The sequence below is a fragment of the Mustela putorius genome, unplaced genomic scaffold (assembly GCF_011764305.1).
Source record: "Mustela putorius furo isolate JIRA1106 unplaced genomic scaffold, ASM1176430v1.1 tig00000095_pilon_pilon_pilon, whole genome shotgun sequence".
Lineage (NCBI taxonomy): Eukaryota > Metazoa > Chordata > Mammalia > Carnivora > Mustelidae > Mustela > Mustela putorius.
Genome location: NW_025421280.1, coordinates 31485543 through 31498427, shown reverse-complemented (window position 1 = coordinate 31498427; position 12885 = coordinate 31485543). Strand labels below are relative to the sequence as shown.

General features: G+C 60.9%; 1 protein-coding gene and 1 long non-coding RNA gene across 9 annotated transcripts in view; one reads left to right on the top strand and one right to left on the bottom strand.

The window, feature by feature from the left end:
• ADGRL1 (adhesion G protein-coupled receptor L1) overlaps positions 1 to 12885 on the bottom strand; it is a 44145-nt gene that overhangs the window by 6205 nt on the left and 25055 nt on the right. For 2 of the 8 annotated variants that reach the window (XM_045083017.1, XM_004748235.2), the window contains exons 5-19: positions 11787 to 11804; positions 7374 to 8174; positions 6227 to 6541; positions 5423 to 5526; positions 4932 to 5117; positions 4603 to 4641; positions 4244 to 4427; positions 3811 to 3933; positions 3071 to 3285; positions 2609 to 2779; positions 1950 to 2159; positions 1634 to 1854; positions 1345 to 1411; positions 823 to 914; positions 113 to 281 (exon numbers count right to left, since the gene is read on the bottom strand). In XM_045083017.1, the coding sequence (XP_044938952.1) occupies positions 113 to 281; positions 823 to 914; positions 1345 to 1411; positions 1634 to 1854; positions 1950 to 2159; positions 2609 to 2779; positions 3071 to 3285; positions 3811 to 3933; positions 4244 to 4427; positions 4603 to 4641; positions 4932 to 5117; positions 5423 to 5526; positions 6227 to 6541; positions 7374 to 8174; positions 11787 to 11804 (2915 nt within the window). Of the gene's footprint in view, positions 1 to 112; positions 282 to 822; positions 915 to 1344; positions 1412 to 1633; positions 1855 to 1949; positions 2160 to 2608; positions 2780 to 3070; positions 3286 to 3810; positions 3934 to 4243; positions 4428 to 4602; positions 4642 to 4931; positions 5118 to 5422; positions 5527 to 6226; positions 6542 to 7373; positions 8175 to 9326; positions 9412 to 11786; positions 11805 to 12885 lie in introns of all 8 variants that reach the window. The other 6 variants (XM_004748236.2, XM_045083028.1, XM_013054087.2 and 3 more) reach the window with 5 other exon arrangements.
• On the top strand, positions 1791 to 3761 carry LOC106005426. The gene is made up of 3 exons (XR_006607591.1): positions 1791 to 1882; positions 1980 to 2118; positions 2409 to 3761. It is a non-coding gene; the product is annotated as an uncharacterized LOC106005426 (long non-coding RNA).

Sequence of the window (12885 nt, the reverse complement as noted above, 5' to 3'; positions counted from 1 at the left end):
TAGAACCCTCTTTACCCCTGCCTAAATCCTCACTGACCCCAAGCCTGTGCTCCCCTCACAGCAGAACCAGGTCCCACTGCAGAAGGCACTTGGACCCCTTCCCTGACCTCACCTTCTTCTGTAAGGCGCAGTGAAAGACAAAGATGAAGACCCCCTGGAAGGCGTTGAAAGTGGTAAAGAGATAGGCCATGACCACTGACTCCTTATTGATGAAGAGCAGGCCGAACGCCCAGGTGAGGCCCAGCAGGAAGAGCAGCGCGATGGCCCCCAGGGCCCAGGATCTGGGGGGGCGGGGGGGGGGGACAGGGATGTCAAAGTCCTTGCTAGTGGAGAAACCTCCTCCTGCTGTCGTGTGTCCTTCTTCAGGTAGGTCTGGATGCTATATGCAAAGACCCATTTGGGGTGCGTGGGCCTTTTGGTGGGGGGGTGGGGGGGAATTGTCTACATAGTGGTATTTTCACCCGCCCAGGGCCTGAGCTTGGGGTTTGGGGTTTTGCAAAGAACAGTCATTTGCCTTCAGCTTTAGGCTGTATTTCTGGAATACGGGGGCAGAATGCTGCCCATTTCTCTTTAAGTGGACTTACTTTTCAACTTGGCCTCACCCTAAGAAGTATGTCCCCAAAAGCACAGATTGGATATGTTAATACTGTGTTTTCTAATACTTGTTAAGTAGATATACAACAAGCAAAATAAAACACCACGTTTGTCCTTCAAGTCATACCCTGTGACACTGGAGGTGAGCACACCGCATTTGAGGAAGCCCTGGGAGACCAAGCCTGGTAGGGGCTATCAGGGGCAGGGGTGTAGGGAAGGGGCGCTCACTTAATGTTGTCCAGGCGACTGGAATCGGGCTTGAGCACAGACGAGCTCCGGACCATCTTGTGCAGGGTCACCATGAGGAACACCAGATTCACCTGGGGGTGGGGCAGGAGCGGGGCTAGGCTGGGGGGTCCCTTGGGGTCCTCCACCTCCCAGTGTGAACTCCTGCCCCAGTCTCAGCCTCAACGCCCCCTTCTTCTGGGCCTCCTCTGCTGATGTACCTGACCTCAGGTGCCTGCGGACTGGTAACAACTGTCTGTTAATGTGGCTCCTGGTGGTGGGAGGACAGGGCTCACAGCCTGACACAGGCAGGGGCTCAAATCACAGTTCCTGGATGGACGGGCTTTGGTATCGGAGCTTTACAGACCCACTCTGTTCTTGTCCTCTTAGTTGGCTGCTCAGTTTCGACGGTTTTCAAACCAGCCCTCTCAGGGCTTGGGTAGAGTGGGGGCGGGGCTCAAGGGTCAAGGCTACCTTGTATGAAGGAGGGAGACCTAGTACTGTGGGTACCACCTTCCCACTTACCACAATAACAAAAGAGACAGGTCCAATGAAGCTCCAGATGAAGTAATTGTCCACTCGGAGCCAGCAGCTGTAAAGGAAGCGGGACTGGGGTAGACAGAGGCGGGAAAGCCCTTCCCTCCCATCTTAGCCCCCAGGGGCTCTGTAGACCGTGGCCTTAGATCTCAGGAGCAGGAAGGCCGCTGCCCTGAAGGTCCTGGCCCGGGGATTCTGCTGAGCAGGGAGCCAGGCAGGAGAGACCCCGGGGGGATGACTGGTGGTGGTGGTGGGGGGGGGGGGACGGGACACTCACGCCTTCTCAGTGCCATAGCTGCGGTAGTCGATGGCCGCCGCGATGCCTACTACCAGGGCCGGGAAGCAGTAGCCACCCAGGTAGTAGTACTTGGTGCGGGAGTACTCGCTCTCAAACACTTCCACCAGCAGCAGGTAGAGGTGCACGCCCTCCAGGCACAGCCAGGAGAAGGCAGCCAGGAAGAAGTAGTGCAGCAAGCCGGCGAAGATGGGGCATGCGATCTAGGGGCGGCAGGGAGGGGCACCACAGGTGACGGGCTACCCGGGCCAGCACTGCCTCTCCTCCCCCCTGCCTCTGCCCCTAAACCCTGGCCCACCTCATACTGAGTCTTGTCTATCCCGACCAGGAAGAGCAGCTCAGCCAGAAAGAGGTTGATGCACAGGTTCTTGTGGATGGTGTTGCGGTCGGTCTGCAGCCCCCGCAAGAAGCAGAAGGTAGAGATACAGATGGCCAGGCAGACGAGGGAGATCACGATGCCCACCCAGGTGATGACCGACAGCAGCAGCTCGTTGATGCGGCCTTGGTACTGGGGATAGGAGCAGGGGGCTTGCTCAGCACCTCTGGCCTTGCACTGGCCAGGCTCACCCTGGGCTCAGCCAGGTGCTGGTGGTGTGCAAGGTTATAGGCCACGAGTACCACCAACGCTGCCCATCTGGCCTTCTGCCCCCTGGCCAACTTGCTGGCCCCCACCCTTCTGTAGATGGCACGCTCACTTCCTCATGCTCTGGGAGGCTTGTGGAGAGATGACAAAGATGACACCAACTTGCTTCTCCAGAGTGCCTTGGGAGAAGGTGGGACCATGACCAGAAAGAACCAGACATGTGGCCTCCTGCCCCGGGCAAGACTGGTGCCACCCCCCAATGCCCACGAAGCTCGTCTTCCCTGGCACTGCCCATGCAGCGCTCTCTAGGATGCCATGCAAAGCCAGGCCAGCAAGTGGGCCTGCCCAGAGGAGTGGAGCGCCGGCCAGCTTACGATCTCGCGGTGAGCCATTAGCACGGCAAAGTTGGTGAGGTGGCTGCAGGCACACGTGGTATGGGTCTTGTTGGACTCCACCAGGCGGCAGCCCTGGGTTGACCAGTAGCCCAGCATGGAACGCTCCGAGTAGTTCCAGAAGGAGCAGTTAGCATTGAAGTGGTTCTTGGCCTGTTGTGTGGTGGTGGCCGGGCAGTCAGATCCAGGGAGTCCCGCTCCAGCCCCCAAACCCAGCTATGGGGACGGTGACAAGCATGAGAAAAGCGCCTGGGGCTCCAGGTGGCAGTGTGGGATCTCTGGGGGCAAATGGCCCAAGCTGTTGAGGTGGGGGTTGGACTGGTGCCCCAGGGAGGGGTTGTAACTTGCTCTTGGGGTAGGTGAACGCACAGTGGGGAGAATATACAGCCTGGGGACACGGAAGATGGTGGGACCCCCAGCGGGGGTGGGGACGCCTCAGCTCACCTCCAGGTGGGCCACGGTGAAGATGACAGGGTCCATGAGAAAGACACGACTGGACTCCTTGTTGATGGATGCTGCAATGACCTGCGAGTTCACCACGAGGGAGGCGCCGCCGGGGCCACCCGTACCTGCTTCCCCCGCCAGCTTCACTGTGGCATTCTCGGTGGACAAGAAGAGGCCCAGGTTGTTGTAGAGGATGAAGACCACTTTGACCACACCTGGAGAGGAGAGGCATAGCAGGGTGTGCTATCGGTCCTGAGCCAGCATACCTTCAGCCAGACCGGCCACGGGGACCTCTGAAGCCAGGCTGTGGCCCAGGCGACAGGGGCTTCGGGAGCCCTTCCGTGTATCATTGCTCAGTTGTACGCAACTCCAAACAGCAAGGCAGTACGCCAGGACACAGGGACTGCATCCCCAGCCCCCACCTCACTTGCTGTGTGACCTCGAGCAAATCCCCAACTTCTCTGAGCCTTAGTCTCAAATGGGACAGACCTCCCTGAGCTATGAGAACTGACTGCCATTACACAAGAGTGAACCCTGCAAACTGCAAAGTGTCCTATGCTCTGGGGCTTTGGAGGGACCCCACAAATCCCCTGAAACGTTATGCTTGCTTGAATGGAGAACAACTCTGTGAGTCGTTATGAGCCCTACCCTTTCCTTGGATTCTTCAACCCAATACAATTTAAGAACTGATGTTCTTCATAAGGGAAGTGGGGATGCCAGCCCAGGGCTTGGGCACTGACCGTTGCGGCTGTTCTGCTTGATGGTGTTGGCGGACAGCTGGATGGAGTTCTCGCTTGGGTATTCCTGAGGGAACACCAGCTCCTGCACTTGGCCCTCCGTGTTTAGGACTGTCACCTCCAGGACTGTAGGGACAGGGCATGGCAGGGCAGGTGGGTTAGGGTCCATCTCCAGTCCAAGGACCCAGCTGTAGCAAGAGGCCCGAGGCCAGGGCGTCCCTAGCTGGCAGGCCCCATGGTTGAAGATTTGCACCCAGTCATGATCTCAGGGTTGGCAGACTGAGCCCCACATCAGGCTCCATGCTCAACAGAGTCTGCTTGAGATTCTCTCCCTCTCCCCCAACTCATGCGCATGCTCGCTCACTCTCACAAATAAAATCTTGAAAAAAGAAAGGTGTGCACCTGATCTTGCCCTGGGCTTGACTGCAGCACTCACCCACATTCTGTTTGGCAGCCAGGAAGCGGGCGGGCTCCCTGACATTGTCGGCCAGCAGGAAGGCGCCCTCCTCCAGCACATCCAAGAGCATAGTGGCGGTGTGCACCTGCTCTGTGGCATTCATGTCCTTCCAGGACTCCAGAGCCTCTGGCCGCAACAGGTTGTCCACTGTCTCCACCACAGCCTATGCAGATGAGGGGACGGCACGGTGATTCCCCCCACATCCTCCAGCTCCCTGGGCTGGACTCTGCCTCTGCGTACCCTCCTCTCAGCCTCCATCCCGTGTTGCGTGGGGCATGCCCACATGATGCTGAGGGCTGCCTCACCCTCTTAGCCAGCAGGAACCCTCCGGGCCTCACCTTGATGTAGTCTTTACAAGTTCTCTCCCGCTTGTGCATCTGGGAAAAGAGATGGAGGTGCTGTCAGCTTCCCTAATGCCCACACTGTCCCGTCTGGGCCCTGGAAAGCTGGCTCTTCTGGAGGGCTGGGCATGAGCGAGACCTGTTCCTAAGGGACCCTCGACCTTAAGGACCTTCCAAGGGCAGCTCAGGAGGAAGATCCAGTATGCCTAGGATCAGTCCTCTCCTCTCTGACCGCCCAGCTTGGAGGTAACAGGCCGGACCCCTCTTGAGCCCTCCGGGCAGTACCCGCCCCCACCACCCCCCACGGCCCCACTGCTGTGCCCCACCTTGTTGTAGTTCTTGCCCGCTGACTCCCGCTCAATAGGCCGCAAGGCCTGTAACTGGGCATCCAGAATATCCAGCAGCTGCTCCATCAGCTTCACGGAGGAAGACACGTCACCCGCATAGATGGAGCCTCGAGTGTGACGGGCCAGCTCGCTGGCAATGTTGGCCGCGTTCTCCCCACTCTTGATCTGTGTGAGGTGGGAGTAGGGACCCCCAGCTATCTCAGAGACCATCTTGCTTCCCACATGTTCCCTTTTCACCTGCCCAGCCTGCTCGGCCCCTCTCCTCCCTCCCTCTCTGACCCCTTCTCCCTCCCCATCCGTCTCTGTTCCCTCTGTAGGCTGGGGAGGGGACCCACACAGTCCTGGCTCCCGGACCTGCCCGTTTGTCTCCCCAATTGCTCTACTGCCCCCAGTGCGCCTTGTGCCCGGCCACCCAGGGCCCAGTGTGCAAGCAAATGTGCCCATCTGGGAGGGACAGCTGCTGCTGGTACCTTCTGGGCCACCTGGTTGACCCAGGGGGAGGTGCAGTTGCTGAGGTCAGGGCCCCGGGGGTTCCAGAGCCCCAGGGCTGGTAGACACTGGAAGGAGGCAATTCCTGCAGGGACAGACAGGAACAGAGAAGGGAGCCACAGGGAAGGAGAGAAAGAGGGGCCACAGCGGGGAAAGGAGATGACAGGGGGACAGATAGGTGAAGAGAGGTGAAGGAAACACGGAAGACCAGACATGAAGAGGGCCGGACAGTCAAGAGAGGCATCCCTGTGAGGTGACATAAGCTACCCCTCACGGCTCCTCTTCCTTCCATCTTTGTCTCCCAGAAATGGAACTTTCTAGCAAAGTCCATCTTCAAAGCCCCTTCTCCCTTAAGCCTCTGCAGACCCTCCCCTTGGATCGCTCCACTTGGAAGCACGGGCTCCTGGCCCCACCCCGCCTGTCACTTCAGCAGCTCTCTGGGCTGCCACTGGCTGCTCCAGGGCCCGGTCCGTCTCAGCGTGAAGCCGGGGGCCCAAGTCATCTCCTGTGGGCTCCCTTCATGGTCTGCCTGGCACTGCAAGAAGGGACAGGGCAGGGGGACTCACTGAGCTGCTCCCAGGCCCCGAGAGCTCTGCTGGGCTCCGGGAACACAGCTGCAGGTGTCGGGTGCAAGCCCTGTCCTCCTACAGCCCGCACTCCGGCAGGGGAAACAGACAGGGGCGTGGGCTGAGTGCTGGGATGTTCCCTGGCCCTTCCCTGGCCAGACTGGGTTTGGCCCCTCCCCAAGTCAGCCACAGTGAGAGGACTATAGCCTCTGTACTCACCTCGGGTCCCCTTGGGGCAGGGCCTCTCGACCAGCATGCCCTGCTGGGTGGCCGGCCACTGGACCCGCCGCACCTCTCGAGGTTCACAGAAGAGCTCTGGGGACACGTGCAGATTGGGGGCGGGGGGCCGCCGGGTGCTGGGAGCCAGGGCTGTGGCTGGAGGCAGGTCAGGTCCCAGCTGGTTGATGGCGCCCACCGGGTGTGTGGTGAGGGGCACTCGGCGGAGCGGGGTGGTGGCCGCAGGAGAGGCCGTGCTGGTGAGGGGTGTGGGTCGGGCTGTGGTGGTTGTGCTGAGAGGCGGGGAAGTGGCTGGGCCTGGAAGGGAAAAGGGTATACAAAACAGGGTCACCCCGTGCCCGGGGCCCTGCCATGGCATGCCCAGGCATGCTAGTACCTTCCCCGAAGAGGGAGGATATCCTGGTCACCACTGGGTCTGGGAGATCTCCCCTGGCCTCTCTCTGTCCCCAAGACCATCTAAAGCACCAGAAAGCAGTAAAAACTCACTTGAGTGTAGCCCGAGGTCTGAGAGCAACCAAAGAGAACCTGCCAGGAATGGGATGTGTGAACACAGTCTCCTCCCATTCTCATTCTGCTCTCATTATGGTCGCTATAACCTGGCCGGGTCCCTTCCCGGTCCCTTCCCTGTGCGGGCTTTAGTTCCCCATTATGCAAATAAGGGTGGCCTGGCTCAGGCTCTCTAGTGCCCTGGGGCTGCTCAGAGAGGGCTGCGGGGCTGAGGGTGGCAGAGAGACTGCAGCAGGACCCTCACCCTCAGTACTGGCAGCTGGGCTTTGTTCTGGGTCACTGATGGGAGGCTTCCACCCAGGGTTGTGGCTGACGAAGGTTCTAGGATTAGGAGTGCACAGGCCCGAGGGAGGCAGTGCAACTTAAGTGGTTAGGAACGCGGAGTCCAGAGTTACTCCTCAAAGGAGTAAACTAACCCCCTGCCCAGTGACTCAGTTTACCTCAAGAACCGTGACAACTGAACGAGGTAATTGTGAACCGCTTAGACCAGCCTCTGCCCGGTGCTGTGCGACTCTGCCCTCCAGGGATCCCCGGGGCCACCTCCAGGTCCCAGCTCTCAGCACACGGCATGCTCCCCCAACCCTGGGGCCTAGGCGGCAGAGTAAGGGGAAGCCGTCCCTACCGGCACTGGGGTCTGGCGGCCCGAACTCCAGGCTGTAGCGCACCACGAAGTAGTTGTTCCAGACGTACAGCTGGTTGTCACGAGGGTTGTAGTCCACGGAGGAGACGAACTGGTAGGGGTTGGGAAAGGCCAGGCTGACCGGCTCCTCGCGGTTGGCGTTGGTGTTGAAGGCGTAGTCCACGCGGTTGCCGGCCGCCTCGCTGTCGTCATCCACGTACACGGAGCGCAGCACGTATAGGACTCCGCACACCATGAAGGCGTTGGACGCCGAGCGCTTGTCGTAGCCCGTCTCCCACGTGCCCTCGAAGCGCAGCGTGTAGGGGTTGAGCTGGCTCACCACCAGGCGCCCGTTGTTACCCTCAGTGGCGTAGATGACCCACAGCCCATTCTCGTCCACAGCCAGGTCGATGTCCGTCTTGCCCCCCCAGCGGTAGGGCGACGTGTCGTGGTAGTTGGCCGTGTTGATGACGGTCTCCCCACTCTTGATGCGCGTGCGCAGATCGTACTTGACAATGTTGCGCGTGCGCTCCTTGTTGTAGAAGACTGCGCCGTCGTAGACCACGAAGCCCGTGCCGTCCACGCGGTTGGGCAGGCGGTAGGTGGTGGTGTGGCGCGAGGCCACGTAGTCCTCCCATGAGGCGTACTCCGTTAGCGTGTCCGTGCGGTAGGGGATCCAGGGCATGACGTAGATACGGTCTCCCGCCTGCAGCGGGTCCTTGCACCACGCGCCAGACTGGTGTTCCGACTCGTGCGTGGACGTGGGCTCCAACACCTTCTGTAGGGTCCCTGGGCACACGAAGACTGGGCCAGGCGGGTGGGCAGGCAGGCGGGGAGGACACGGGGAGAGGAGGAGCGGAGGGGGGAGAGAAAGAGGCAAGTTGGTCACGTGGCCTGGGGTAGCCAGGCTGTCCCCTCCTGCTGCTGCAGTCACGGTTGCTTGGTAGGGCTGGTGATGGGAAGGGGGTTTCCGGGCTGGGACCCCTGCCCTGCCCAGCTGCCCCTCTCCCTGGAGATGTCAACCCTGGAGGCCATTAAGAGCAGGGTTAGTGGGGGGTGGGGGGAGAGGTGGTGCCCCTCTTTCCTTCCCTGGCTGCTGGAGACCCCACAGGCTGGGGATAAAGGGTTTGGCAAGAGCCCTCCCAGACTTCCTCATGTGCCTTAAGTGGGGGCGGAAAGATCCCCTCCCTGCAGCCACTCCTGGCTTTGAGGTTTCAGGGACTGAGTGCCCTGCTCCTTTGCCATCGTCACAGCCCCCTATGGAAGAGCTAGGGTCGAGGGTCCCATCCTTCACCAACCACACCAGGATACAAGATTTTGTTTGTTTTCTCCCTCCCCCCCCTCCCCCGGCAAAAATTGTAAGGCAGAGTGATGTTTCCGTACCCACTGTGGGTGTCAGGAGTGCCCCCCCCTATTCCAGGGTAGAGGAGGCACCCAGTTTCTGATGCAGCCTGTGCCCCCCCCCACACCCCAGTACCCCGTAATCAGTAGGTGAGGAAGGGTTTTTGGAAAAATCCAGCCCCTCCTGCAAGGTGCCCAGCCCTGCCCCCAGCCGGCAAGGTCTCTCATGGGGCCTGTTCAGCAGCAGACTCTGACACTGGTGCACAGGGGAGGGGGGTTGGGGTCATGGGAAAGGAAGGGGCTCCCGGGAGAGTTGGGGAGGGGGGAGGAGAGCTGCGTGGAGGGAAGAGAGACAAGGTGGGGGGCCTCGGCGAGGTCCTGGCTCCAAGGGAGGCACGCTGGAGACCACCTGGGAAGAAAGGGTTAGTGCTGGCGAGGAGAGAGGGGTGAGCAGAGAATTCACTCCAAGGCCCAGGCCCGACTGAGGGTCCCTCGGGGGGGCAGTCCCAGGTCCAGCTCAGAGGGGGCAAGGGAGGGAACCAGGAGCTAGGATAAAGACCCAGCCCGCCCCAGCCAGGCCCCCCCCACCCTCCCCTGCCCCGGACCCCGATTTACCTGCAACCATCCCCGGCTCGGGAGGAGGGACCAAGGCAGCGCTGATGTCAGAAAGGTGGGGGGCCCCGCCCCACCCCCCCATTCCCTGAAAAGGAGGAAAACCTCAACTGCATCTCGTTGGCCGCCGCCGGCCTGCCCACCCTTGCCCCGTCACATCCCAGTTCCACCTGCTCTTAGCCTCCCCTTACTGACCCAGTAGGGGTCTGGACTTGGGAGTGGTGATGTCCAGATACCCCTCCATCCAGGATGACTGGGCCTCCCTCTCACCACCCTGATGGCTAAACCCACAGACAGGCCAGGGTGAGGGTTTGCAGTGAATTCTCTGCTCCTGCTTGGCCTGTCACCAAAGCAGCTGGCCCTAAGCGGAACAGGGAGGGCTGGGACCCAGTGCGGGGTTTGGTGGGGGGGCAGCCCCAGTGGCAAGAGGGTTATGGACAGGCACCACTCCTCATTCCCCCACTTCAGCCTCACTCTGTGATAGACTTAGGTGGGGGGTATCTAGCTCTCCCTTCACAGCATCAGGGACAGCTAGGCCCCAGGGGCCCCAGGTGCAAAGCAGCCAGGAGCACACCCTGTTTTAGGAGGGGGAGGGGAGCCTGGGACCCAGAAGTGAGCAGGAACCAGAGGGATCCTGGCTTGCATCCTGGGGCTCCGTCATCTCCTTGTCCCCAGTACCCTGAGGGGTTGTTGGCCTGCACCCTGTGTCCAGCACACCTGGCCTCCACCTTCTTCCTCTGTGCCCAGGTCTCCCCTCTCCCCAAGCCAGGACCCCTGCCAGCTCTGTGGCCCCTGAGCAGACATGTCTGTGTGTGTGAGGGGGCAGTGGGAGGTCTCAAAGCCTGACCTGGTCAGAAGGGTTTGGAGAAGGAAAACATGGTTAGAGGTTACCCTGGGGAAGGGGGAGAAGATGAGGAAGGGTCTGCCTGGGGCCTTTGACAGTAAGGACCCTCCCCAGCACCAAGCTCCCAACACCTCCTCTTCCCTCCCGCCTCCCCACCCCACCCTTGAAGAGAAAAGATCCAGGGCTGCGGTATCAACCACCACCGGTATCCAAACCACCACCGGGCCTGTAAGAAGAGTGTCTGGTGCTGGGTGCGAGAGAGACTCAGGGAGAGAGAGAGGGAGAGAGTGGCAGGGCAGTGAGGGTTGGGGGCCTGGGCTGGCTGCCCAGGCCTCTCTGAGATGGGGGAGGGCAAGGGGAGGGGAGCAGCTTGGAGGGACCCCGCCCCACCTTCCTCAAAGGGGATGCTCCACAGACCACCGTAATTTCAAGGCAAGAGCAATCCCGCAAGGACGGCTCACCTCGGGCCCTGTCCCCACAGCCAGCCTCACAGCTGTCAATTTCCCAAAAATTTCCAGGGAAGACAGGACCATCCCCAACATCCCACCCTTCAAGTTCCTCTGCTGCAAGCCCTTCCCTCTCCAGATGCAGGGGAGCGCTCCACCCACCATGGAGTTTTCCTGTTCCTCTGCTGAAGGCTAACCCCACAAGAAATTACAGTGCTCAAGAAATTACGGTGCTCGTGGAAGTCCCCAGACCCGGCCTCTACCTCCCCAACCACCCCCCGCCCCCGCCGCCCCGTCCTCTAACCAAAACAGCCCAGAAGAAACCCTGACTGCAGCTTCGCAAGTGTTTCAGAACCAGAGAAAATGTTCCCCCACCCAGCGCTCCCCCCACCATGAGGCCCACCCCCACCCCTCTGCCCCCAATTTGGCAGACTGCCCTCTCAGGGCTGGGAGCAGCTTTACATCCCTCCCAGGGCTGGGCCCCCCGGCCGGTCAAGGATGGGGGTTGGGGGTGGGGGGAAACGGGTGCTCCGTGCTCCAAAACAGCTCTGGGCCTTGGAAACGCCAAACCAGAAGGAACTTATGCCACCAGAAGCCCGAGAGATAGAAGGAATCTGCTCCCCAAAAGGAAAACAAAGGTGTCCCCTCCATCCCACCTCCCCTGAGCCAGATACACGGTACAAAAGTTGGGGCAGGAAGAAGAGAAAGAAGACCGCTCACCCCCGCGTCCTCTGTCCCCAGTCAGGAGCCAGAGAAGGGGGTCCCTCCCTCCCCTCCCGCCCTGGATGCTTACACACTTCTCCTGAAGGAGGCAAAATAAGTATGAGAGAAGGCCAGGTCCCCCCCCGCAAGGGCTGGGACTAGGAAGGAGGGGCAGGGAGACAGAAAGAGAGAAAAAGAGGCAGAAAGAGAGAGAGAGAGAGAGAGAGAGAGGCAGAGAGAGGTCCTGCCCGTGCTCAGAGAGGAGCTTCCTCGGGCGTCTGGCAGGTGGAGTCGCCCGTGGGGGCACCAGGGCTGGCCCCACCGGGAGGACACCCGGGGTGGGGGACACCAGCTGGACCCAGTTGGGGTGGGGAGAAGAAGGGGCCGGGCGGGGAGGGCGGGGCACATGAGTACGGTACAGGCGAGAACAAAGTGTGAGTTAGGGGTTAGCATTGGTAACAGTGCGTTTACCTTTCTGCTCCACTTCTACTTTAAGCATCGGAAGAGAGAGAGAAAACAAATTGAAAAAAAAATGTGCAAGAAAAAAAAGAGAAAAAAAAAGATTAAATTGCTTTCGTTTCTTATCTGGCAACATGCCCCCTTCTCCTTCCTTTCCTCATCCTGGCTCCCCAACCCCGAAGGCAGCATCAGCTCAGCCCCCGCCCCCAAGTCCCTTTCTCTGGGGAGGGTGTCGGGGAGACAGTCACAGGGAGAGGGAGACACGCGAGGACAGAGACCAAGAGAGACACAGGGGAGGGGGTACAAACAGGCAGGTGGACGAGCCCTCAGACACGTGGGAGCACCTCAGTGTGGCGGGGGTTGGGGAGGGGGGAGCTTCAGCTGGAAGGAGGGCTCTGGTTGGGGAGCACTGGGGAGGGAGTGGTGGGGGTGAAAGGGCCACCCAGTTCCCTCCCCCCTCCGCACAACCCACCTGCTGCCCTCCTGCCGGAAGCAGGGGCCCAGGGGGAGGGGGTTCAGTGCTTCCAGGGGCCTGGACGCCCCCAGCTAGGAGAACATGCTGACCACCCCCCCACTTTCTGTGCTGGCCTTGCTAGAGTCCAGCTGAGTTCCCCCCAAGCCCTCACAACCCAAGAAAAGCCAACACAGAGAGAGAGGGAGGCGGAGCAGGCAGAGCCCCTGGGCCTCAGAGAGCCGGGTGGGGGACACAGAGGCAGAGAAGGAAGAAGTTGGGGTGGGGGTGGGGCGGACGTCACAGACAGCACGTGGGGGCACAGACACGCTCCCACGCTCCCACGCTCCCCCGGGGCCAGCCTGTGGCTCAGATTGTCTGGCCAGCACCCACCCCCCGACCCGGGGGCCCAGGAGCCAGGAGCTCCCTGCCTGCTGCCCGGTGGGCGGGCGCACCTGAGGGAGGAAGGGGCACGGTTAGAATGTGCTCAGCTGCAAGGCAAATCCAGCGTTAGTCGGGCCTGTCTGGGGTGTGTCTGTGTGTGTGGCGGGGGAGTCCCACACACCCACTGCCCCCTCCCCGTGGTGGGCCCCTGCACCCACCCTTGACTCGCCTGCACCAGCACTGGGGTCACCCCAGCCTCTGAAGCCCAGGGCCAGA